At 49.0% G+C, this 26,313-nt stretch overlaps 1 protein-coding gene across 6 annotated transcripts in view; it reads left to right on the top strand.

Annotated features, from left to right (window-relative positions):
- ABCC1 (ATP binding cassette subfamily C member 1) overlaps positions 1-26,313 on the top strand; it is a 188,048-nt gene that overhangs the window by 142,580 nt on the left and 19,155 nt on the right. For 4 of the 6 annotated variants that reach the window (XM_032269639.1, XM_032269637.1, XM_032269640.1 and 1 more), the window contains 6 exons: positions 6,551-6,580; positions 10,225-10,315; positions 12,599-12,734; positions 16,488-16,695; positions 19,690-20,000; positions 25,686-25,885. In XM_032269639.1, the coding sequence (XP_032125530.1) occupies positions 6,551-6,580; positions 10,225-10,315; positions 12,599-12,734; positions 16,488-16,695; positions 19,690-20,000; positions 25,686-25,885 (976 nt within the window). The remainder of the gene's footprint in view (positions 1-6,550; positions 6,581-10,224; positions 10,316-12,598; positions 12,735-16,487; positions 16,696-19,689; positions 20,001-25,685; positions 25,886-26,313) is intronic. The other 2 variants (XM_032269638.1, XM_032269642.1) reach the window with 2 other exon arrangements.

Here is a 26,313-nt window from a genome sequence, read left to right as displayed (position 1 = left end):
ACCCCAACTCTACCAAAAAAAAAAAAAAAAAAAAAAAAAAAAAAAGGAAAGAGAGATTTTAGATACGATTAAGTGCTATGAAAGGAAAAAAACATGACAGTTCCATGGGCTGAGGAGTGATGGTTGTCATTGTGGCAACTGAGGCAGGGGACAGGGAAACCCTCTCTGGGAAGGTTACATAGGCATGGGAAGGAGCTAGCAGGGAGAAGATCTGGGAACCATGTTATAGACTTGGGGAACACTAAGTGCAAAGGCTTCAGGACCAGCATGAGCTCAATTTGTTTGCAACACATAAAGGCTAGTATGGTCAGACCATGGTGTGCTAGGACATGGGGGAAGGAGAGGAGGTCAGCACAGTGATTGTCCTGCAGGCCTTCCAGGCAGGTTTTGCATTGGGAAAATGCACTGGGAAGCCCCTGACTGGCAGACAGGCAAAGTGACCAGCCCCAGGATACTCAGCAGCTGTGGGCAGGGGTGGGTCTAAAGTTGGTCTCTGAGTTCTCATCCTCTGCTCCTTTAGTGGTCTCCTGGTCTGCCTGGGGTGGGAGCTCCTTCTCTGCAGGGATCCTAGTGTCTCTAATAAGTGCTTTCTTGAGATGTAATTCACACATGTAAGCTGAGTACAGTGCCTCATGCCTGTAATTCTAGCACTTTAGGAGGCCAATATGGGTGGATCATCTGAGGTGAGGAGTTCGAGACCATCCTGGCCAACATGATGAAACAGCATCTCTAAAAATACAAAAACCAGCTGGGCATAGTGGTGCATGCCTACGTTCCTAGCTACTGGGGAGGCTGAGGCAGGAAAATAGCTTGAACCCAGGAGGTAGAGGTTGCAGTGAGCCGAGATCGTGCCACTGCCCTCTAGTCTGGGTGACAGCAAGACTTAACCTCAAAAAAAAAAAAAAAAAAAAAATTCACACAACATACAATTAACTCACTTAAACCGCACAATCCAGTGATTGCTAGTATATTCACAGAGTTGTGCAACCATCGCCACAATCAAGGTCATAACATTTTCATCACGCCCCCAAAACACCCCACATCCATCAGCAGTGACTCCCTATTTTCCCCAGCACCCCCCAAGCCCTAGGCAACCACAAATCTATTTTCTGTCTCTCTAGATTTGCTTCTTCTGGACATTTCATTTAAATGGCATCACAATAGGTGGAATGTTGTGACTGGCAGCTTTTCCACTTAGCATGATGCTTTCAAGGTTCACCTGTGTTACAGCTTCGTTTCCTCTTAGTGCAGAGTAATACGCCACTGTGCAGATGGTCCATCCTGTGTTTATTCACTGGCTGATGGGCATTTGGGTGGTTTCCGCTTTCTGACTCTTATGAATCCTGCTGTCATGAGCCCTGGTGGTTTAAAGGAGAAGCTGGTGGCCAGGCGTGGTAGCTCATGTCTGTAATCCCAGCACTTTGGGAGGCCGAGGCAAGTGGATCACTTGAGGTCAGCAGTTCAAGACCAGCCTGGGCAACGTGATGAGACCTCATCTCTACTAAAAATAAAAAGTTAGCTGGGGTGTTGGTGTACGCCTGTAGTCCCAGCTATTTGGGAGGCTGAGGTGGGAAAATGGCTTGAGTCTGGGAATTGGAGGCTGCTGTGAGCCAAGGTCATGCCCACTGCACTCCATCCAGCCTGGTGACTGAGCAAGACCATGTCTCAAAACTAAATGAATAAGTTGGGTTTTTGTTTATTGCCAGTGTGTGATAGCTGACATTCCTTCAGCTTTTAAATTCTCTGATTAGAACGAATTTCTACATGTTCATTCCCTTGTGGTTGGGAAGTTCTACCTTGAGTCTAGCCTGTTTCTTCTTGCTGCAAAATCTCCCTTGTCTGTCTCTTAGCCTGAGAGATGGGTTCTGGCAACATCTCAGTGAGTCTTTAATTGACCTGCTTCGCAGGCTACTTTTAGGTGAAAACACCCTTTGTGCTTTATAAATCATAAGTGTGCAGGTTAGCTGAATCTCTTGACCAGCGTGAGATCTCTCTCTCTTCCCCTCCATCCAGGTGAGCAAAAAATGTCTTTAAACTCTGTTAGCCCCAGAAAGATTCTGCCCTGCTGTTGCTTGCCAACTGCTAGATTATCCAAGCAGTGTATATAGAACGCGGAAGGCTGCCAGATGCTTTATTATTTTTTGTGCACATCAGCACTTAATTTGGTGATGTGAATACCACCCACCATCCTGGTACCCACTTCCTGCCTGTGAGGACGCCTTGGCAATGGGTCTTAGAGCAAACTTGGGCATCCCCCACCCACCCCGCTCTGGAAGGGCCCTGGCTGTAAAGTCTTTACATCAGGGTCTCGTCTTGCCCAGCCTTCGCCAACTTGAAGTGACCTTGGATTTGTTTAAACCACATTTGTGGCTCTTTCTAAAGGGGAACTGTTTTCCTTGTTGGATTAATCAGCTTTTTTTAGAACACCCAGGCTGAAGGGGGGTGGGAGTTGGTATTTGGCTTGGGAGGATCCTTGAGGGGAGATGTGCAGGAATTAGGCTTGTGAATGGGGTGATACGGACCTCTCTCCTGGGATATTTAGTTTACTGCTTTCTAAGAAATATATATAATATATATATTTATATATATACATATATATATATATATTTATATATATATATATAATTTTTTTTTACTGTTTTTTAAAAACTTTTAATGGCATTTCTTTTATTCTGAATTTATTCCTTTGCCATAAAGTTTTGTTTCTTCAATTTCTTCTGGGGTGTCTTCAGTTTCTTCTGGGGTGTCTTCAGTTTCTTCCGGGGTGTCTTCAGTTTCTTCTGGGACATCTTTTTCTTCTGTCCAGCCTCCTTTTCCAGTTTAGGAACAGCTTGTTCCCTTTCTGGAAGGATCATCTGGATGAGGCAGGGTGAGCTCACGTATGGGCTAATCCGACTGACATTGAGCTCCGTAGCTTTGGCAGCGCATCTTAGGTGCCGTGTTCATTTGGATATGCTCATTGACTGGAGAATCTGCATACCTAGAAGGTGGAACACATTGCTATGACTCTTGTTTCTTCTTAGGAACCTCATACTTAGAGCAGTGGTTTTCCATGGGGGACAAATTGCAGGCACCCTATTCCCACCCTGGGGACATTTGGAAACGTTTAGAGACATGTTTGGATGCCACAACTGGAGTGGGGCTTACCCCTGGCAGGCACCAGGGTAGGGGCCAGTGATGTTGCCAAACACTCAAGGTGAATTCCCCCTTGCCCTGCCCTGTGAGAGGGAATCCGCTGGCCAGGATGTCTGAAGCACCGAGAGCAAGAAGCCCGTTGTTTTCTGACTTCACACTGCCGGCTTCTTCACTTGTCCTCTTGGGAGAAGGACTCTTATTTCAACAATGTGGCCATTTTTCCTTTTCAGAAATTTTTATTTATCGATTTTTACATTGTTTCATGGAGATGGGGTCTCACTCTTTTGCCCAGGCTGGTCTCGAACTCCTGGGCTCAAGAGATCCTCCTGCCTCTGCCTCCCAAAGTGCTGGGATTACAGTTGTGCGTCATGGTGCCTGGCCTCTGGCCGCTTTTCAAAACCTTGCTTGAACTATCTCTCAACCCCATGGCAAACATTTTTCCCTCTTAACTATTCGCTGAGTTTTTCTTAATGATTATAAAAGCAACATGTGCTCATCATAGATAAATGCAAACTCTAAAAGAGTACAAAGAATCAGGAAAAAGCTGGGCACGGTGGGTCACACCTGTAATGCCAGCACTTTGGTTGCATGGGGGATCACCTGAGGTCAGGAGTTCAAGTTGACCAGACTGGCTAACATGGTGAAACTCCATTTCTACTAAAAATACGAAAATATTAGCTAGACCTGGTGGTGGGTGCCTCTAATCCCAGCTGCTTGGGAGGCTGAGGCAGGGGTATCACTTGAACCCAGGAGGCAGAAGTTGTAGTGAGCCAAGATCGTGCCATTGTACTCCAGCCTGGGTGACAGATGTCGACTCCATCTCAAAAAAAAAAAGGAACCAAAAAGTCACAAAAAGCATCTTCTGTCCCTTCTCACTTCCCAGGAGAGCCGATGAGCGTCGGCATCATTTTCACCTGTCCTTGCTTCCTAGGCCTTTTTCCTTGACAAGATTGAGAGCATGTTACAGCGTTTTCTCATCTGCTGCCACCTTTTGATTTCTTTCTTAACATCCCATCATGAGAGCCTCCCCAAGTTACAGAGATTGATTGTAAGCACAGGGCAGCCACCGAGAGAGTTCATCCGACAGAAACCCACATTCCTTCTGGCTGTCCTCAGAGGCCGAATTTCTTCCTCTTGTGAGGATGAAGAGCTTTCTGTGCTGAGGCTGGAGGAGGAGGTCGGCGAGGCAGCCAGTGAATGCCGTTTTTGGTCAAAAACGAGGCGTTGACTATAAAGCTGTGAGTCGAATTCTTTCCTCTGGGGAGGCTGCCTGCTGGCCGGCACCCAAGCAGAGTTCCAGAACCTTCTTGAGTAAAGGCAGCATTGGCAGAATAAACAGTGAGGGTGCTGGCAGCACAACGCACAGACCCGGGCAGCACTTAATGTGGGTCAAGGGTAGAAGCGGCACCTGGCTATACTGCATGGAAACCAAACACCTGGTGCTTGCAGGGACTCAGGGACTGTCATCCAATTACACGTTTCCTGTGTTTGCTTTAAAAACAAAAGAGAAAGAATTCTTGCTCTACCCTGGCCCCCATCCTTCGTTTCCCTCTTTGTGGCACTTACTGCTGCCTGGAGGTAAATTATGGATCTACTTGTTCGTTTGTTATCTATCTCTTCCCCTGCAATGTAAGCTCAGAGGGTTTTTTTTTTTTTTTTTTTCTTTTTCTTTTTTGAGACAGAGTCTCACTTTGTCTCCCAGGCTGGAGTGCAGTGGTACGATCTCTGCTCAATGCAACCTCTGCCTCCTGGGTTGAAGCAATTCTCCCACCTCAGCCTCCTGAGTAGCTGGGGCTACAGATGCCTGCTACCACACCTGGCCGATTTGTTTAGTAGAGGCGGGGCTTCACCATTTTGGCCAGGCTGGTCTCAAACTCCTGAACGCAGGCAATCCACCTGCCTTGGCCTCCCAAATGCTGGGATTACAGGTGTGAGCTGCTGCGCCCGGATGCTCTGAGGGCTTTTTGGTTGTCTGTGCATCCCAGGTCTGAGAAAAGAGCCTGGCATATGGTAGTCATTGAATAAATGTGTTAAATAAGTGGGTGGATGAATCGTGCCCTGGCTGTTCAAGGCATGTCCTGCATAAGCAATCAGTGGGCTGGAGGGCTTTGGTTGTTTACACAGCAGCACAAATACCTCAGACTCAGAGAAAATAGGAAGAGATTTCACCTCTCTGGGTCTGCTTTAGAAACCAGCTTTTTCAGTACTGGCTGCGAGAGGGGCCCCTCTGGCAATGGGAAGTCAGCTCTGTTTGTTGACGTGGCCATACACCTATCAGTCTGTCCATCTGCCTGTTGGGTGTGTGTGCCACAGGGCCACCTGGTACATGACCCTCTGTGTGGAATGGTGCCCCCACCTTGACTTGTGCAGTGTGCATCCTCTGTAACTGTACTTGGCCACCTGGTATGCCAGGTGCTGGGAATATAGCAATGGATAAGACTCAGTTCATGCCCTTGAGAGCTCACGGTCTCATGGGGGAGACAAACACTAAACAATTCAGGGTATTGCAGTGCTGAATGCAGTAATGGAGGGGTGCATGTGGGCCTGGGAAATTTCAGAGAAGGAGCCCCCTTCCCAGCCTGGGAGGGTTTAGGATGGTATCTGGGCTAAGTCACCTTCTCTTCTTGTCTTGGGTACATGTGCACCTGGCTCCATGTGGGGCCAGCCCGTCTCATGAGCAATGTCTGTCCTCAAGGAGCTGAGCCTAGGGGCTACAGCAGATGCTCGTGCTCCTGCCAGTGTCATGCCTGGCCTGCCTACTGTAACACATCATTTCCTTCCTTCTCCTGCCATGAAAGCAGGCGTGAAGACTGAAGGTTGGTCTGCATTCTTTGTTTAGCCCTATTTATGGTTAAACGCAGTTATAACGTTGGTAGGGCGAGGTGGCTTACGCCTGTAATCCCAGCACTTTGGGAGGCCGAGGCAGGTGGATCACCTGAGGTTAGGGGTTCAAGACCAGCCTAACCAACATGGCAAAACCCCGTCTCTACTAAAAATAAATTCGCCAGGCATGGTGATGGGTGTGTGTAATCCCAGCTAGTCAGGAGGTTGAGGCAGGAGAATTGCCTGAATCCGGGGGCTGGAGGTTGCAGTCAACAGAGACTACGCCACCACACTCAAGCCAGGCTAAAGAGCAAAACTCCATCTCATAACAAAACAAAACAAATCAAAAAACCCACACAATTACGACTTTGGAGAAAGGGGTTGATCTTGGGCAGTGTGCTTGTCCCAAATCCACCCAGCATGTGTGGGATGGGGAAACTGAGGCACAAATGGAGCAGACCTTTCAGCCATCCTTGCCCCTTCCGCTTTAGAAAAGACAGTCCCTTCACTCCCTTGGGGCATTTAGATAGAGGCTTAGGACGGGAGTTTTCCTTTGCTTCTTACCAATTTCTTGGGTCTTCTGAATTCCGAGGCAGCACAGTGATGGGCGAGGAAGAAGCAGGCCAGTGATTTCTGGGTTGGAGTTGGCTCTGCTCATAGAATGAGGCCAGAGACGGGCCGGGACTGCTGCTGTATGCCTGGGGAGGGGCCCTTGAATGTCTGCGTTTTCACCCCTCTGGCTGTTCATTAGTTCATTTAGCACACATTTACTAGCCACCTACTGTGTGTCTGGCTTTGAGACTGGCACTGGGGGATGCACCCTGAGTTCCCAGATCGCTTTCTTGTCACTGGTGACCTTGGCTACGCTTTATTGTTGCGTGGGTCACGTTACCGTGACCAGCATGCCTTGAGGGGACTGTGCTTATAAAGCACCTGGCACACAGTGGATGGACAGCAAATGGCAACCGTTTGATTGTCAGCTGCCAACTGCATCCTGGGGCACAGTCAAGACACACACCGGCCCAGGCAGTGCAGGGTCACCCGTGCCTGTTGAGGAGCTCCAGCAGGTGGCAGAGGGGACCTTGAGGAGGAGTGTCACCTAGTGGAATTCCAGTGGCTAGAGCCAACCCATCCCTCCTGCCTTCCACAGTGTGTGGCTAAGGGTCCCAGCCCAGGGCTTTTGTGCAAGCACCCAGAAGCTGACTCTGGCCACCTTAAAGAAAAAGAGGGTGTTTTCTGGAAGGATACCAGGTAACTCATGAATCAAAGGCAGAACCGAGCAAGTAGGACTCTGGAAGTGGGAACTCCAGGAGACAAAGCAGACTCTTTCAGGACAGATGAACTTGAACTGTCTTTGGTCCTTGTAGACCACTGATAATGATTCACGTCCTGGGAAAAGGGCTTTTAGGGGCGACCTGGGACAATGCCCTCCTTAGCTGGGGAAGCTGAGGCGCCCTGATTGACAGGACTGCCAGGGCTGTGGGAAAAGGGAGAGCTGATCCCCTCAAAAGGCTGAGAGGCGTCCAGGTGTGGTGGCTCCCACCTGTAATCCCAGCACTTTGGGAGGCCAAGGTGGGCGGATCACCTAAGGTCAGGAGTTGGAGACCAGCCTGGCCAACATGGTGAAACCCCGTCTCTACTAAAAATAGAAAAGAATTAGCCTGGTACAGTGGTGCGTGCCTGTAGTCCCAGCTCCCTGGGAGGTTGAGGTGGGATGATTGATTGAGCATAAGAGGCAGAGGTTGCAGTAAGCCAAGATTGCACCCCTGCACTCCAGCCAGGGCGACAGAGAAAAACACCGTCTCCAAAAAGAAAAAAATGCCTGCAGGATGGTGGACTACCCGATGTTCAGATTCCAGATTCCTCCTCTTAGGCTTCAGAGTGGAATTTCCCAGCTGCCCAGTTCAACCTGTGGGCTAACTGGTGGGTCGAGAGGGTGAGGCAGCCTCAGCAACCACTGCAGAAGCTCCCAACTGACCCTGGTGGTTGCACACAGTGAGGAACAGGAGTGGAGAAGGCTGAGGCTTACAGCAGGGCGGCCTGGGGCTGTTGGTAGGAGAGGCAGGGCTCTCTGCGGCATGCAGCCTCCAGATGGGGGTCCCTGGGAGTGTTCTGGAACATTCTCTTCTCATCCCTGCCCAGAGAAAGATGGTTAAAGCCATGGCGGGTTCCCAGAGTCATGCATGTGTGTGAGGACTGGCTGCACGGAAGTCCTGCTTGGTATCACTCTTCCTTCCTGAGTGATGTGGCTATTTGGGCTTGGTTGGTTGGTTTGTTTTAATTTAGTGTTTTTTAAATTTCTAATTTAAAAAACAAAACAGACATTGACACTAAAAGGAATGTTAAAAGCAGAGGTTCTCAGTTTCTGGCTGTGCTTAGAATTCTCTATGGAGCGTGTTTAAAGTAATAAGCAACATAGGTATGCCATCACTGAACACTCGCTGTGCCAAGCACTGTGTGTGATATCATTTCACCCTCTCATGAATGGGGGTCATGTCTGCTGCCGTTGCTGTTTTGCAGATGTGGAAGATGAGGCTCAGAGAAGGCACACACCAGGTAGTAAGAGAACACTTCCCACGCATCACAGTTACCTTGAGAGTCACCACAGGGACCGGGCTGGACATGAGAGCACCTGCTCATTTTTTATTTTAATATTTTTCTTTTACTCATTTAAAAATTTTCTTTCATTATTTATTTATTTTTTGAGACAGTCTTGCCCTGTCACCCAGGCTGGAGTGCAGTGGTGCCATCTTGGCTCACTGCAACCTCTGACTCCCTGGTTCAAGTGATTCTCGTGCCTCAGCCTCCTGAGTAGGTTGGATTGTAAGCGCACACCACCGCACCCGGCTAAATTTTGTATTTTTAGAGTAGAAATGGGGTTTTGCAATGTTGGCCAGGCTGATCTTGAACTCCTGGCCTCAACTGATCTGCCCGCCTCAGCCTCATAAATGCTGGAATTACAGACGTGAGCCACTGTGCCTGACCGCCACCTGCTCATTTGTAAAGCAGGTGATTGATTTGCAACCAAGACTAAGGATCCCTGGTGTGGAGTGCCTTCCTGAGTCCAGGGATGATCTGCAGCCCCCACTTCCCTTCCAGGCGTGTCTGTGTCTCCATGTGGCTTTCTGTGAGACCCTGCATTTTTGAGTTCTGCTTTTATTCATGTCACCCGAGCGTCCCCAGGGTCACCCTGACTGTGCTGCTGGCTGCATATTTATCCCTTTTGTGTCTTCTGTCCTGGGTCCTCTCCCACCTCTTCTGGGGTCAGCCCTTTGGTGCCTTACATTGTGCTGCTTTCTCTCCTGGCACCAAAGACTGAGGCAGCCAGTGCGCAGTGGGGGCTGAGTCACCATCACTGGGGTACTGTGAACTGGGAAAGAGATACGATCTGTTTCAACATAGCACAGTGCCTGAGCACGCTTGATAAGTGCTGGTTGTCACTGTCATTGTTAATGTTCTGGTGATTATAGTTGATGCTGGCTGGCTTATTCCTGGGTTGGGGCAGATGCCTAGCTGCCCTGTCCCTCGGTGTCCTTATGAGTGTCTTTCCCTAAGTCTGCAGCCAAGGCATCTGACTGGGCTGGGGTCTCATCTGAAGAATCAACCGGGAAAGGGCCCACTTTGAAGTTCACCTGGTTGTTGGCCTAACTCGGTTCCCCAGTTGTTCAATTATTGAAATAATTGCTTAGTACTGTGGAAACAGCCACTGCTCCAGGTACCTTTTACAATGAACTCTCTCTGGGACCTCTCTGATCTGGGAACTAAAGAGTTAATTCCTGACACTACAGGGGTTCCTGGGCCTCTGCCTGTTGGCTGATGCCCTTGTCAAACTGATTCTCTATTTTGAATATCACCTCTTCTTACAGTGCTTAGGAACCAGGGGGCTGTGCCCTTTCCCTCCTGTGGTTCCTTGCATCAGGGTCCTGAGAAGTGAGCTTCTTACAGCAGAGATGCTGTTACCTGGGCTGGGTTTTACCCATTGCTGCTGGTACGAGATGCTAGCTCGGGCCCAGTGCTCTGAGTGGATGGAGCTCTCTGCACAGCTGCAAAGCACCATTCCTGCCCCAAGGGACTGAACTCCAGATTCCACCTGCCCCGCAACCACGCAGCCTGTTCATGGCCTCTGCAGAGCAGGTCTACTTTCTGAGCATCCTGGTGGCCCAGTGCTCTGCTGTCTCCTCCCTGAAGTGGCCAGTTTTCCTTGCCCTTGGTTTTAGCATCTGGCTCATATAACTCCCCTCCCCTCCTTTGTCTCTTGTCTGCCAGGGGTCACGGGCATCAGCAGTCCAGGGAAGGAAGCAAAGCAAATGGAGAATGGCTTGCTGGTGACGGACAGGGCGGGGAAGCAACTGCAGAGGTAAGTGGGGGGAGGTGGCGTGACTCATGCAGGCCTCATGATTTCACCATCTGTCCAAACTTCTGACGCTCTCGTTCCCTACATGGTGTGGGTCTTTGCTCAGGTCACTCGGGGGGTGGCCTGGAAGGTTCAGGCTCGTGAAGCACTAGTCGATTGAAAACTGTCTCATGGCCAGGTATGGTGGCTCATGCTTGTAATCTCAGCACTTTAGGAGGTTGAGGCAGGAAGATCGCTTGAAGCTAGGAGTTTGAGACCACCCTGGGCAACATAGCAAGACCTCATGTCTACGAAAAAGGAAGTATCCTTGTGTTTGATTATAGAGGGCTTCCTTAGATCCCAGGGGATTTACAGCATATGCAGTATGTTAACCATACCAGCTTTTAAAAATTGGCTAAGTTGGCGAGGCGTGGTGGCTCACACCTGTAATCCCAGCACTTTCGGAGGCTGAGGCAGGTGGATCACCTGAGGATGGGAGTTCAAGACGAGCCTGGCCAACATGGTGAAACCCCGTCTCTACTAAAGGCACAAAAATTAGTCAGGTGTTGTGGCAGGCGCCTGTAATCCTAGCTACTCGGGTGGCTGAGGCGTGAGTATCGCTTGAACCTGTGAAGTGGGGGTTACATTGAGCCGAGATTGTGCCACAGCACTCCAGCCTGGGCAACAGAGCAAGACTCCATCTAAAAAAAACAAAAACAAAAAACCAGCAAAAGAACAATAAAAATGGACAAGTCAGAGCCTAAACACACTGGACCCCGGGGATTTGAGAAAGAATGGTGGCCCTGCAGTTGCTGTGGGAGTCAGGAGGGCAAAGACGATGAGGCCTAGCACTGTTCATTGGTATATGTCACTTCTGCCATTGCTGTCATCTTTCACAGCCTACACTCTAGTGAGAGACTCCAGACAGGGCATGAGCACAGGAGGATGTAAGATGTTCGTCCGAGATGCTAGCACGGATTTGCGAAGCCCTGGGTCATGAAGCAGGAAGCCCCAGCTGCCCACCTGAATTCTAGATTCCGTCCAGAGTTGGTTCTGATTCTTCCCTTGGGCGCTCCCTGAAAACTCACTCTTGCTTTCGGATTTGAGGGCCACTTCCACCTCACTTGGTCTTAACCAAAGACCTTTGCACGGATCTCATGTGCAAGGAAAGGTTACCCACCTCCAGGCCCTAGATCAAAGAGGGAAGGTGCTGGAGGTTTATTTGGCCTTCAGGAAGCGTTTTCAGGGGACACAGTTCTGGGGGTGCAGGGATGACTCACATGGGGCTCTTGACATCAGGTAGCTTGTAACCCTGTGCAGGAGATAAGTAGGTAGAGGAAGGTACAGAAAGTTCCATGGCAAAGAGCCACATCTGTTTTGCATGGACTCCATAATTGCTTTCTTTTTGTTTTTTTGAGGTGGAGGAGTCTCCCTCTGTTACCCAGGTTGGAGGGCAGTGTGCAGTGGCGCCATCTCAGTCACTGACCACAAAATTGAGCAACGCAATCTGTGATGATCTCTGGGGGTTTGCAATGAAACTGATGACCACTGATATGCAAAAAGTGCCTTTGTTTTAGGCAGGGTCTCACTCTGTCGGTGCCTACCACCACACCTGGCTAATTTTTGTCTTTTTAGTAGAGACGGGGTTTCACCATGTTGGGCAGGCTGTTCTTGAACTATGGCCTTAAGTGATCTGCCTTCCTTGGCCTCCCAAAGTGTTAGGATTACAGGTGTGAGCCACCGCACCCAGCCAAAAAGTGCTTTCTGAGTAACACGCTTGGATGAAGGAGCAACCAGGGCAAGATCCCACCCCAACCCCCACCGCCTTTGTAAAACAAGAAAATTAAATGAGCTGGGTACTTTGCCCTATTTTTTTCATTATATTTTATATTTTGAATCTTCCTCATGTTTGAAAGATGATCTAAGACGAGCTGTTTCTGTTTTATCTTTTATTTGAGATCAATTAGAATTGATCTCAAAAAAAAAAAAGGAAGCACACACTTTTTTGCGTATTAGTGGTTGTGGGCTTTTTGCAGACCCCAGAGATATCACACATTGCATTTCCCACAGGCCTCATTCCTGCCTGAGACAGTCTCTTTCTCTGGGGACCTATTACCCTGGGGAATGACATGGTGGGGGGGGGCTTGCACATGTGCACATGTTTATAGATATGTTTACATGTGTGCCTGTGGGAACATTCCATCTCTTACACCATGGTTCAGATGTAAAAAGCAGCCCGAGCAGGGAGCCCCCCGACCCTGCCCAAAGCATCCGTGCTGTTGACACCCCTGTGCTTTGCTTCTCCAGGCAGCTCAGCAGCTCCTCCTCCTACAGTGGGGACATCAGCAGGTGCCACAACAGCACCGCAGAGCTGCAGAAAGCAGAGGCCAAGCAGGAGGAGACCTGGAAGTTGATGGAGGCTGACAAGGCGCAGACAGGGCAGGTGAGATTCACTCCTTCAGTGATGGTGGTGGCTGGAGTTGACAGAGCACCCACTGTGCAGAGTGCCTTTCTGTAAAGGTGTTATTTACTGCACCAGAAACGGAGGCCAGAGAGGTTTAGTGACTTACCTAAGGTCACCGCTGGCAAGCAGCAGAACTGGGATTTGAACGCTGGCGGACTCTGGGGTTGGTGCTTGGTCTCTGCTCTACTGACTGCCACATCGACTTGAGCAGCTTAGGGGCTCACATTAGCCATGGGCGACCTGGATGCTTTAAATCAGGGCTTCCTGCAACATGCAGGTCCGTTGTGCCCGAGATGGTTTCAGGTTGTGTGCGGACACATTCAATGACAAATGAATGTTAGTTTCATTTCTTTTTTTTGAGACGGAGTCTCTCACCAAGTCTAGAGTGCAGTGGTGCAATCTTGGCTCACTGCAACCTCTGCCTCCCAGGTTCAAGCAATTTTCCTGCCTTAGCCTCCTGAGTAGATGGGATTGCAGACACTTGCTACCATGCCCAGCTAATTTTTGTATTTTTAGTAGAGACAGGGTTTTGCCATGTTGTCTAGGCTCATCTTGAACTCCTGGGATCATCTGCCCTCCTCGGCCTCCCAAAATGCTGGGATTACAGGTGTGAGCCACTGCTCCCAGCCTGTTTTTTATTTGTCATTTGTTCCTTATGATTATGTCCCTGAGAAAGTCTCAGTTGGGTCATAGCCTGGCTTCGGTACCTAACAACCACTAGCCTCTCTTTGTAACAAGGAAAGCAGGTTTCGAGCTGTTTTATTTTATTATTATTTTTTAAAAGATCATCTGTTTTGGGCAAGTGTTAATAATTCTCTATTTATGGTAGTGATCCAGAGTTTATTTTTAAAAATAAATGTGGTTGTGTTTTTAAAAATATAGTGAATGGAATTTTAAAAATAGGTAAAAAAGCATTCAGATAAAGAAAAACAAAAAACCCATGAAAGGTGGTAGCGGAGGAGTGAGGCTGGGACACTTTCTCTTAGATCCGTCCGGATGTGTCCAGAGCTTCCCAGGACTTTCTGTTCCTGGTTTCTTCCTTAACTTGTCATCACAGGTAGGACCATGGCGGGGGGTAGAGATAACTGGTGTTATGACCTCTCTCCTCTTTTGTCCTACCCTTAGTGACCCTCCAGGAAGCCAGAGAAATTACCCAAATGGCAGGATATGGGAAGGAAGGGGCAGAGATGTGAGGCCCTGTAATCCTCATTTAACTCCAATTTTATATTCAAGGGACACCAAAGCCAGGGGGCTTGTAACTTGTCAAAGCTGGACCAAGAGTGGAGCCGGGCACAACACGCTCATCGTTTCTTTCTTGTTTTTGTTTTTTTTAATTAAATTTTTTTTTTTTTTTCCCTCTGACAAGGTCTGACTTCGTCACCCAGGATGGAGTATAGTGGCACTATCATGGCTCACTGCAGCCTCTACCTCCCAGATTCAAGTGATTCTCCCACCTCAGCCTCCCAAGTAGCTGGGAGTTCAGGTGTGCACCACCACACTTGACTAATGTTTTTATTTTTTTGTAGAGCTGAATTTCACCCCTTTGCCCAGGCTGGTCTTGAACTCCTGGGCTCAAGTGATCTGCCTGCCTTGGCGTCCCAAAGTACTGGGATTACCGGCATGAGCCACCACAGCTGGCCACACACTTGTCATTTCGGACCCCCGAACCCACCATACTCCACTGCTCATGAGAAAGGGGTTCCCGAACTCTCCAGGCTAATTTCAGGGACAACAGGCAGCTTGGCTGCGTGATGAAGCCACCTGGTGAAATAAACACATTCTTCATTATGACCTGTCTCCTCTCCCACATATTTCATTTCCCAGAATGGAGACTGGAAAACTCAAAAGGCAGCAATTAGTTAGTTCCACATCAGACCTGTTATCTTTCACCTGTTACCTTTCAGCTAGACCTTAGGGTCAGATGATTTTTGTTTTGTTTTGGTGGGGGGCAGGGCCTTGCTGTGTTGCTCAGGCTGGAGTGCAGTGGAGTGACCATAGCTCACTGCAGCCTGAAGCTTCTGCGTTCAAGTGGTCCTCCTAGCTCAGCCTCCTGAGTAGGCATGGCCCACCATGCCTAACTAATTTAAATTTTTTTTGTAGAGACAGGGTCTGACTGTGTTTCCCAGGCTGGTCTCAAACTCCTGGGATCAAGCAATTCTCTTGCCTTGGCCTCCCAAAGTGCTGGAATTATAAGTGTGAGCCACCGTTCCCAGTCCAGGTGATTTTTATGACTCAAAATTCGCATGAAAAGCTTGAAATCACAATGAGCACAGACACGGGTAAAGATACCTGGAGTTTCTTGAAACTAAGCCAGGCGGTTTAGGAAGGGGCTGGCCTAGGGCAGGTTGCCGTCTCTCATGTCAGGCAGCTAGACGGATTGGTTAAGGGAATACACTAGGAAAAGAAACTCCGGGCTTCGTCTCCTGGAGGGAACTGGGCACTGGGAAGATGGGTGAGATGGTATTCTGTGCTCAGAATGAAAGGAGCTGGGGGAGGCTGGCCCAGTTGTGATGCGTAGGTGACACTGGCCTCGGTTGCTGGGCAGTATGTCACACATTGCTTAAAGCTCATGGATGGCTTCTGCTTTCTGTCAGTCTTGGCATAGAAGTTGGAATCCTGACCCAAGTCTCCCATGCCATGTGTGGGCCGGCTGTGACTGTTTTCTCCAGCCTCTTGCTCCTTGCTGCCCCATGATCTCCTGGCTCCAGCCACCCGTGCCTTCTCTCAGTTCCCCAGATGTGCTTCGTTCCCTCCTACCTCAGGGCCTTTGAAAGTGCTGCTTCAGCTGGTTTTAACTTTTTTTTTTTTTTTTTAAATCCTGGCGACAGAGTCTTCCTCTGTCACCCAGGCTGGGTGCATTTATGGCTTGCTGCAACCTCCACCTCCCAGGTTCAAGCGATTCTTGTGCCTCAGCCTCCAGAGTAGCTGGGACTACAGGTGCATGCCCCCATACCCAAATAATTTTTGTATTTTTGTAGAGACAAGGTTTCACCATGCTGGCCAGGCTGCTCTCGGACTCCTGACCTCAGGTGATCCACCTGCATCTGCCTCCCAAAGTGCTGGGATTACAGGTGTGAGCCACCACACCCGGCTTTGGTTTAACTCTTTACGTGGAAAAAACTGGAATCGTGTGCTGTTTGCAGCCCTTCTCTGTGAAGATGCATTTATCTGGGATGATTTGACGGGAGCCTATCTCACCATGCGACTGGAAGCTCCGTGCGTGATGGCAGAGACCTCCAGTTTGTTTTTGTTGTTGTTGTTTTCGAGGTGGAGTGTCACTCTGTCGCCCAGGCTGGAGTACAGTGGGGCAATCTTGCCTCACTGCTATAACCTCTGCCTCCTGTGTTCAAGTGATTGTCCTGCCTCGGCCTCCCAGTTAGCTGGGATTACAGGTGCCCGTCACCAAACCTGGCTAATTTTGTATATTTTTAGTAGAGGCAGAGTTTCATCATATTGGCCAGGCTGGTCTCCAATTCCTGACCTCAGTCGATCCACCGACCTCAGTCGATCCACCTGCCTCGGCCTCACAAAGTGCTGGGGTTACAGGCATGAGCCATCGCACCTGGCCCTGGACTTTGTTTACTGCTAATGTTGTCGAATAGCTAAAGGGGAGGGTGTTCCAGGTGGGAGCAAAGGCAGGCAGCTGGGTGGCGCAGTGCTGGTGAAGCCCTGGCCTTGTGCAGCTGGGCCGGTGCTGCATGTGCTAAGCTGCCTTATTCCCCATGGTCTCAGGTCAAGCTCTCTGTGTACTGGGACTACATGAAGGCCATCGGACTCTTCGTCTCCTTTCTCAGCATCTTCCTTTTCATGTGTAACCACGTGGCTTCGCTGGCTTCCAACTATTGGCTCAGCCTCTGGACTGACGACCCCATCGTCAACGGGACCCAGGAGCACACGAAAGTCCGGCTGAGCGTCTATGGAGCCCTGGGCATTTCCCAAGGTGGGTGGCACCATCTCCCACCCCGCTCGATTTGAACCCCTGTGGTGGTCTTGTCTGATTATAGAATTGGATCCTTAGAGTCCTCAGGGTTTTGTGGGACCCCAGACCAGGCCAAACCAAGAGGAACAGTAGCTGTCAGCTAGTAGACACTCAAAGATTTGCAGAGTGAGTGTTTGAGTGCTTTGTTCACGTGGTGCTTGGTGGTAGACAGGAGTGCTCCTTTGTGCCCATTTTACAGATGAGGACAGTTGAGAACAGACGCCACTGGAAGCACTGCGAGTTGGGAGGGCCCCCCTACCCTGTTTGCTCTTTCAGGTGGCAGAGCTTCCGTGAGGTCTCACTTGTGTTCTGTGGCCTGCTGGGCCTGGGTGGAAATTGGTTCATCCTAGTAATTCCCAATTATGGGCAGGGAATGTTTGACAATACCTGGAGTTGCTTTTGGTTGTCACAAGATTGAGAAACCCTGCTGTTGGCCAGGCATGGAGGCTCACACCTAGAATCCTGCGCTTTGGGAAGCTGAGGTCAGAGGATCACTTGAGGCCAGATGTTTGAGACCAGCCTGGACAACATAGTGAGACCCTGCCTCTAGAAAAAATAGGTAAACAAAATAATCTATAGCTACACATGGTGCTCTGCGCCTGCGGTCTCGGCTGCTTTGGTGGCTGAGGTGAGAGGATTGCTTGAGGCCAGGAGTTTGAGCCTGTAGTTCCACCTATGATTGCACCACTGCAGCCCAGCCTGGGCGACAGAGCAAGACCCTGTCTCAAAAAACAAAAAAACAAAAACAAAAAAGAAAAGAAACCCTGCTCTGTACCGTTCTGTGTGGTCCTGTGGGAGTCCTCAAACGCAGCAGGGTTGATTATAACAGCTGGTGCTGATGGATCATTTATTTGGTACTTGGCTCAGTTCTAAACACTTCTATGTGTTTTTGCTTATTTTATCCTTGCAGCAGTCCTGTGAGGTAGGAGTTAATATTTCCGCCATTTTGGAGATGTAGAAATTGAGGTCCAGAGAGGTTGAGTGATTTGCCAAAAGTCACACAGCTAATACATGGTGGCATTGGCATAGAACAAGGCAGTTTGGCTCAGGAGCTCACGCTGTTAACCACTGTGCTGTGCAGTATGTGAGCCGTGTTTGTAAATATCATGTGTGTTCCATACAATATATACACAGTAAATGCATAGGCTTCACAGATTTGAGTGCTTCCTGTATGCCAGGCACATTGCCAGGTGGGGACATTACATTCCACAGTGCTCCGAGGTCAGTGTCATTGTCCTGTTTTATGGATGAGAAAACTGAGAGATTGAGTGACCTGTAGGAGGTCCCATAGCTGGTAAGTGGCAGAGGTGGGGTTTGGCACCATTGACTCCAGAGCCTATCATTGGAGCCCCTGCCTCTGCGGTCTCTTCCTAATTAAAGAGGCCAAGATGGAAGCCTCTTTCTTCCTAGGAAGTGGCTGCTCTGGAATGCGCAGTGCCCTCCTGTGGGTTGTTTGAGAGAACCACCAGGATGTCCAGGAGATGGCTTTGGAAAACCCACCAGTAGCAGAGCAGACATGGATTCCCTGAGTCTCTCAATCCCTAACCTCCCCTTCCCTTGCCATTAGGGCAAAGGACTGTGGCCTACAAATTATAATTGAGGGAAGGTAGAGAACAGAGACAGTGTGGTATTACCTGAACTCACACAGCATCAGTGCCTCTTCTAGAGCTCTACTGTCTGGTGCGGTAGTCACAAGGCACAGGTGGCTATTTCAGTTTCAACTATTAAAATTAAATAAAGCCTGGGTGCAGTAGCTCACACCTGTAATCCCAGCACTTTGGGAGGCCAGGGCGGGTAGATTTCTTAGTCCAGGGGTTCGAGACCAGCCTGGGCAACATGGCAAAACCTTGTTTCTACAAAAAATACAAAAATGTGCTGGGCATGGTAGCCCATGCCTGTAATCCCTGCTACTCAGGAGGCATAGAACATTTCCATCATTGCAGAAAATTACTTTAGATAGCATTGTTCTAGCGCAGTGATCCCCGGGCTTTTTTGACCCTAGAGACCGGTTTCATGGAAAGGGCGGGGGATGATTTTGAGATGAAACTGTTTCACCTTAGATCCTCAGGCATTAGATTCCCATCAGGAGCGCACAACCTAGGTCCCTTGCACGCGCAGTTCACAGTAGGGTTTGCGCTGCTGAGGATCTAATGCCACCGCTGAGCTGACAGGGGGCGGAGCTCGGGCGGTGACGCTCACTTGCCCACTGCACCCTCCTGCTCTGTGGCCCGATTACCTAACAGGTCATGGACTGGTGCCTATCTGTGGCCTGGGGGTTTGGGACCTTGTTCCAGAGGAGTATGCCCTGTGGATTAAAAGCAGGCTGTCTGGATTAAAATCCCAGTTCTGTTTCTGATAGCCACAGTATAATACAGGCAAAGGCATTCACCTATCTCGACTTCAGTTTTCTCATCTGTAAATTGGGTAGTAATAGAAATTATTCGGAGTCACCATACAAAGTAGTTACATACGAAACCCAGTACAGTGCTTAGCACATAGGAAGTGCCCTCTGAAAATAGCCGCTATCATCATCATCATCATTATTTTTGAGACAGTGTGTCACTCTGTCCCCCATGTTGGAGTGCAGTGGCATAATCTCTGCTCACTGCGACCTCCACCTCCTGGATTTAAGTAATTCCCTTGCCTCAGCCTCCTGGGCAGCTGGGATGACAGGCACCCGCCACCACGCCTGGCTAATTTTTGTATTTTTAGTAGAGATGGGGTTTTACTGTCTTGGCCAGGCTGGTGTCAAACTCCTGACCTTAAGTGATCTGTCCACCTCAGCCTCCCACAGTGGTGGGATTACAGGCGTGGGCCACTGTGCCTGGCCATCATCATCACTATTAGAAGTTCGGAGTCAGGCCTGCCTCGTGCACACGGCCACTCCTCCCTGCAGTGTCTGGCTGGCACTCAGCCTCTCTCCGCATTGTGGAGTTTAACTCCAAGTGTCTGCAGGGATCGCTGTGTTTGGCTACTCCATGGCTGTGTCCATCGGGGGGATCTTCGCTTCCCGCCGTCTGCACCTGAACCTGCTGGACAACGTCTTGCGGTCACCCATGAGCTTCTTTGAGCGGACCCCCAGCGGGAACCTGGTGAACCGCTTCTCCAAGGAGCTGGACACGGTGGACTCCATGATCCCGCAGGTCATCAAGATGTTCATGGGCTCCCTGTTCAACGTCATTGGCGCCTGCATCATTATCCTGCTGGCCACACCCATTGCCGCCGTCATCATCCCGCCCCTCGGCCTCATCTACTTCTTCGTCCAGGTAGGAGGTGGGGGTCTTAATGTTCGGGACCAGCCCTACTGTGTGTTACACACCAGTGTCACCTAAAGCCTCGTCTTATCTCACCATGTCTCCAGTGTGGTGCTTTTGAAGCTTGTAGATTTGTTTTTGTCAGTTTCTAATACCTAAATTGATTGTGTTTTTGCTCACAATAACCAAATGCACTTTTTTTGTCAAATCCACTTTTTTTCTAAGTTTTATTTTTCCATCTGTCAATTTAAAAAGGAAACAAAACCTATAGCTATAAAGACAACTTTATTATTGAAATTTCTTTTTTTTTCTCTTTTTGAGATGGTACAATCTTGACTCACTTCAGGCTCTCCCTTCTGGTTCAAGTGATTCCCCTGCCTCAGCCTCCCGAGCAGCTGGGACTACAGGTGCGCACCACCATGCCTGGCTAATTTTTGTATTTTTAGTAGAGATGGGGTTTCATGAATGTTGACCAAGCTGAAAACTTCTGACCTCAGGTGATCCACCCACCTCAACCTCCCAAAGTATTGGGATTATAGGCGTGAGCCACTGCACCTGGCCTAAAATTCCATCAAGTATAAAATTGTTTAGTCCCTAAGCCTCCTACAGATAGTGGAAACATGAATAATAGGAGCTTAAGCAAGATAGGTGTTTCTTTTGCTCTGTCATAATAGAAATTTAGAGGTAGGCTGTTCAGGGCTGGTATGGCATCTTAATGAGCTTAAGATCCCATATACCTGCTTTTATTTAAAAATTTTAAAAATGTTACCTATTTTTACAAGTTCTTCATTCTTCAGTTGGCCTCATGGCCCAAGATGGCTGCTGGGTCTCCAGCCATTATATCTATATTTCAGTCAGCAAGTCTGAGGAGGGGAAGCATGGCAAGGGAGTGTATGGGTGCTGAATCAGCACCACCCCTTATCTGCAGGCACACATTCTAAGACCCCCCCAATGGATGCCTGAAACTGCACATAGTACTGAATCATACATACGCTGTTTCCTGTACACACATACCTGTGATAAATTTAAATTTATAAATTTGGCATAGAAAGAGCTTAATAGTAATAATGTACAATAATGGAACAGTTATAACAATATGCCACTATCACAAGGGACCCTGGGAAGTGCCGTGTTTCACCTGGGCACATTGCACTTCCCAAGAAGAAGTTTCTGTTGGGGCCGGGTGTGGTGGGTCACACTTGTAATCATAGTCCTTTGGGAAGCCGAGGTGGGTGGACCACCTGAGGTCAGGAGTTGGAGACCAGCCTAATTAATATGGTGAAACCCAGTCTCTACTAAAAATATAAAACTTAGCCAGGTATGGTGGTGTGCTTCTGTAGTCCCAGCTACTCAGAAGGCTGAGACAGGAGAACCACTTGAACCCGGGAGGCAGAGGTTGCAGTGAACAGAGATCACACCAGTGCACTCCAGCCTGGGCCACAGAGTGAGACTGTCTCAAAAAAAAAAAAAAAAAAAAAAAAGCTAAAGAAGTTTCTGTTGGGAAAGAAGGGGAAATTGTGTAGGCAGTCAGTCTGTGCTTCATCCCTTCTGCGGAAGCTGTTATTTGTTCTTTGAACACATGGTTTCTTAGGGTACCACAGGATAGATGTTTTCAATGGAAGAGCTGAGAGTGCGAACTCAAGTTGGTCTGATTCCAAAACTGTGCCGTTACTTACCCCTGAAGGATTAACTGCAGCACAATTGCCAGTAAGGATGGGTTGTTTAGATGAGAAAATTTCAGCCGCAACGCAAAATAAGAGTAAGAATCCCTGAGGTTCGCCGTGTCTCAAACCAGGCTGCACAGCCGTTCAGGTGGCGACCAGGAGGCCTTGCTTCAGTCATCCGGCCCCTGTGGCCCACCACACTGGCCCAGTGATTGATGAGAACAAACAGTGAAGGAATCAGAGAGAGTAGGTCCAGTTCCCAGAGTCTCGTTATTCCCCTTGAAATTTTTGCCAGCTTTTTTTTTTTTCTACATTTACCAAAAAATGTTATCTGTGTTCATGCGCCAGCTGGAAAATTTCCTGAGACTTGAGAAGAACAAAACAGGACAAATTCGATGTTGAAGGCAACTTAAATATCTGCAAATAGCAGGACCCTGGGCACGCCATGGAGCGATGTGATTTCGAGCAGGGGTCATTAGAAGACACTGTTATTGCAGCACCAAGGATTTTATTTTTCAACAACAAAGGAAATGATTTCAGCAAAGGGCCAAGTGGTGTGTGCCCTGTCATTATCACTGAGACGAAATGCACGACGTGTGTGGGCAGGACTGGAGGGGAGGCAGATACATGAAAACATTATCTTTTTAAGGGTTGAGATCATCGGATAATTAATTTTTAATCGCTTTTGGCTAAATGTACATTTACCCTCATCAGGCAATCTCGTTCCTAAGTGTATATGGAAAAAAAAAAAAAAAAAAAAAGAGGGATAAAGAGAGAAAAAGCAGTGCTTAGAATGTTCTTGGCATCTAGATTGATGATTGCCGCAAACTGGAAACAACTCAAATGTCCATTAACAGGACCGTGGAGAAATAAATTGTGATATAATTATATATTTTATGACTGAGTAGTAAAAAGCAATGAAATGCTCATATACAAAATCATTTGGGTTTATCTCATAGATATTACAGTGCTGAAAAGAAGCCAGACACAAAAGAGTGTGTCCTGTGAGATTTCCTTTATATGAAGTTCGGCCGGGTGCAGTGGCTCATGCCTGTAATTCCAGCAGTTTGGGAGGCTGAGGCGGGAGGATCACTTGGGCCCAAAAGTTCAAGACCAGCCTGGACAACATGGGAAAACCTGGTCTCTATAGAAAATACAAAAATTAGTTGGGTGTGGTAGCAGGTAGTCCCAGCTGCTTGGGAGGCTGAGGTGGAAGGGTCTCTTGAGCCTGGGAGGCGGAGGTTGCAGTGAGTTAAGGTTGTGTCACTGCACTTCAGCCTTAGTGACAGAGCAAGTTGTCTCAAAAAAAAAAAAAAAACGTCAAATCGATAGGGCAGGTGGATCACCTGAGGTCAGGAGTTTGAAACCAGCATGGCCAACATGGTAAAACTCTGTCTCTACTGAAAATACAAAAATGAGCCGGATGTGGTGGCAGGCATCTGCAATTTCAGCTACTTGGGAGGCTGAGGCAGGAGAATGGTTGAACCCGGGAGGCAGACATTGCAGTGAGCTGAGATCATGCCACTGCACTCCAGCCTGGGTGATAGAACGAGACTCTGTCTCCAGTCTATATAAAAAAAAAAAAAAAAAAAAAAAATCAGATCATTCCTGAACAAATATCTGTCTCAGATTAGATTTTTCTAGTAAATCAGGTTCAGAGGCAGAGGTAAGTGGAGGAAATTGAACAGGTAACACACTTCAGGGCAACTTGCATCTGGACTATTGAGAAAGAGAGCTGGTGAGAGAGGAAGAAGGGTGGTCCAGGGTAAGATGGGGGCAGATCACCTGGGCCTTCAGCTGTGCAGAGGGGTCTGGATTTCATGGTGGGGAGGGTGGGAACAGCTGGAGGAGAAATGATATCTGATCTGCATTCCAGGGATTGGCAGAACAGCTGTTTTGAGAGTGTCTGGGTTGTGTGGTGCCTGGGTTCACTTACAGAGTTTCTGGGGCCCCAGAAGGCTCTCCATCTGTGGGTTCCAGTTCACACCCATGCTGCCACCCAGAAGGAAGCTGCCAACCACAGAGGCCTCGTAAAAGCCCCCTGCTGCTATTGATGCTCTCTGTTGGACTCTGCCCCAAAGTGGCCCAATACATCTGGCCCAGGGCAGGAGGCAGTGAGGCTAAGTTCCTAGCAGCCTTCCTTAGTTTTCCCAGCTCTGCTGTTGATAAGCAATTGCAGGTGCCTTTGGGAATTGGAAACCCCATACTCAACAGTTTCTTTTGCATAGATGAGGAAGCCTGGGCTAGGAGAGCACACGTGTCCTCACACCACCAGCCCAGCATCTGTTCCGCAGCTCCTAGACTAGGAGAGCACACGTGTCCTCAAACCACCAGCCTAGCATCTGTTCCGCAGCTCCTAGACTAGGAGAGCACACGTGTCCTCATACCACTAGCCCAGCATCTGCTCTGTAGCTCCTAGGCTAGGAGAGCACACGTGTCCTCACACCACCAGCCCAGCATCTGTTCCGCAGCTCCTCAAAACTTCGACAGGGTGCTGGCTTTTGTTCTGAATCTAACGAGACTCAGCAGGTGGCTCTTGGTGCCTGGCACTGGCAGAATGCCCAGGTTGGGGCGGGCAGAGCAGATGAGGCGTCTGCCCACCAGGTGGGTGGAGCTGCTGGTGAAATGTGTCATCGCAGCCCAGGAACTGGTACACTGAGTCTGGAGATGGTGCCCGTGTTGGAGGATGGGAGGGGCTCCGCCAGGAAGTGACATTTGTGCTCTCATCTGCTGGGTGATGAGGAATGGCCCAGAAGGGACAGAGACAGTGGTGGAGGCAGGCAGCCTTCGTGTAGGGAAGGAGGGGGGAGTTACAGGACCAGGTGAGTGGGGGAAGCATGGTTGGCACCTCTAAGAGCATTGGGAGGCCATCGATGGAGGCAGGTGATGAGATTTGCCTTACCCTCGTGGGCATCTCAGCTGGGCTGAGAGTGCTGGCACCAGCCATTACAGGGCCAGTCACTCTTGAGGGCCTGTGATCAGCAGGCAGAATTCTGTCACTTAATGATAACAGTAGTCACCATGGAATAGAGTGCTTCCTGTTAGGTCCAACTATGTGAAATTGCTAATACTCATTTCTTATCTGCAGAAACAGCCGTATCTTACGGTTCACCCTAATATGACCGGGCACTGTGCTGACTGACATCATGTATGTCTGTATGATTTCTGGAGTAATGTTTACGTGCCAATTTACATCAGAAGTATGACTGTCTAATTCTTATGTGTCACCCTTAAAATTACCCTGTGAAGTAAGCCCTGATTTTTTTTTTTTTAAATAATTTTCTATTTTTGTAGAGATGGTGTTTTGCCATGTGCCTGGGCTGGTCTCAAACTCCTGGCTTCAAGTGATCACCCCCCTCGCCCTCCCGAAGTGTGGGTATTACAAGTGTGAGCCACCACACTGGACTGAGCAACCGTCATCGTTCCCATTTTACAGATAAGGAAACTGAGGCTTAGAGAAACAGAGTGTTAGCCAATCAGTAGTTGAGTCTGGATTTGAACTGATGTCTGGTTGACCTAAAGCCTGTGCTAAAACCACACTGCTGGTTCCAGAAAACACTAGAGGTTAAAGGCTTCAGAGAGGCCGTGCAGGGTAGAGGGTAGCACCTTCAGCCCATTTAGTCTGGGTTTGAATCACAGCTCTGCGCCTTGCTAGCCACATGGCGAAACATGGCGACCTTGGGGAGAAGATTAAACTAGTTTCTTTGTGCCTTAGTTTACCCATCATCTATAGGAATGAGCACCTCATAGGTTTTTTTGTGAGGATTGAATGAACTGATGTTTGTTAAAATGCTAAGAACAATGCCTGGGACTGTGGGCTTTGCACAGGCTTGAGCTCTTATTGTCACTGTCCTGATCATTGGCGGGCGGTACCTGTGGCTCACCAGGTGAGTGGACACCCCTGTGAGAGCAGCCCGGCTCCGACATGGTGCCTCCTGGAGGTGTCGGTTCTGTCTAGACTTTCTCCAGCTCAGCCCTGGGAGGATGGATGAAGGAACTTTGATCAACTCCCTGCGTCCGTTTTCTACCCTAGAGGTTCTACGTGGCCACCTCCCGGCAGCTGAAGCGCCTCGAGTCGGTCAGCCGCTCCCCCGTCTATTCCCATTTCAACGAGACCTTGCTGGGGGTCAGCGTTATTCGGGCCTTCGAGGAGCAGGAACGCTTCATCCGCCAGAGTGATCTGAAGGTGGACGAGAACCAGAAGGCCTATTACCCCAGCATCGTGGCCAACAGGTGGGCATGGCAGGACCTGCAGGAGGGGGCGAAGGAGGTACCTGAGCACCTTGCTCCTTTGCCTGGATCTCTTCCTCACACCTTGGGCTGGGTGAAAAGGCAAATCTGGGCCTTGGCAGAAAGGATGGAGAGGCTTGAAGATTGTCAGCGGCAGGCTCTGCTATTGAGTGTCTTCACATTGCTGTTTCTGTCTGGGGGTCATGCACCCCTGGATGAAGTGTGTCAGAAGCAATTTACTAATATTAAGCTGAACCATATGAGATTGTCATCTTGTGGGCCAGATGTCATGGCTCATGCCTATAATCCCAGTACTTTGGGGTCCGAGGCAGGAGGATCCCTTGAGGCTAGGGATTTAAGGCCAGCCTGGGCAACATAGCAAGACTCCCATCTTTCTCTCTAAGGGGTAGGGGGGGAAGGAGTCTGTGATG

Source organism: Sapajus apella, unplaced genomic scaffold (assembly GCF_009761245.1).
Source record: "Sapajus apella isolate SASKATOON/1434 unplaced genomic scaffold, GSC_monkey_1.0 scaffold196, whole genome shotgun sequence".
Lineage (NCBI taxonomy): Eukaryota > Metazoa > Chordata > Mammalia > Primates > Cebidae > Sapajus > Sapajus apella.
Note: the sequence above shows the minus strand (reverse complement) of the source record. Positions and strands in the feature narration are given on the sequence as shown.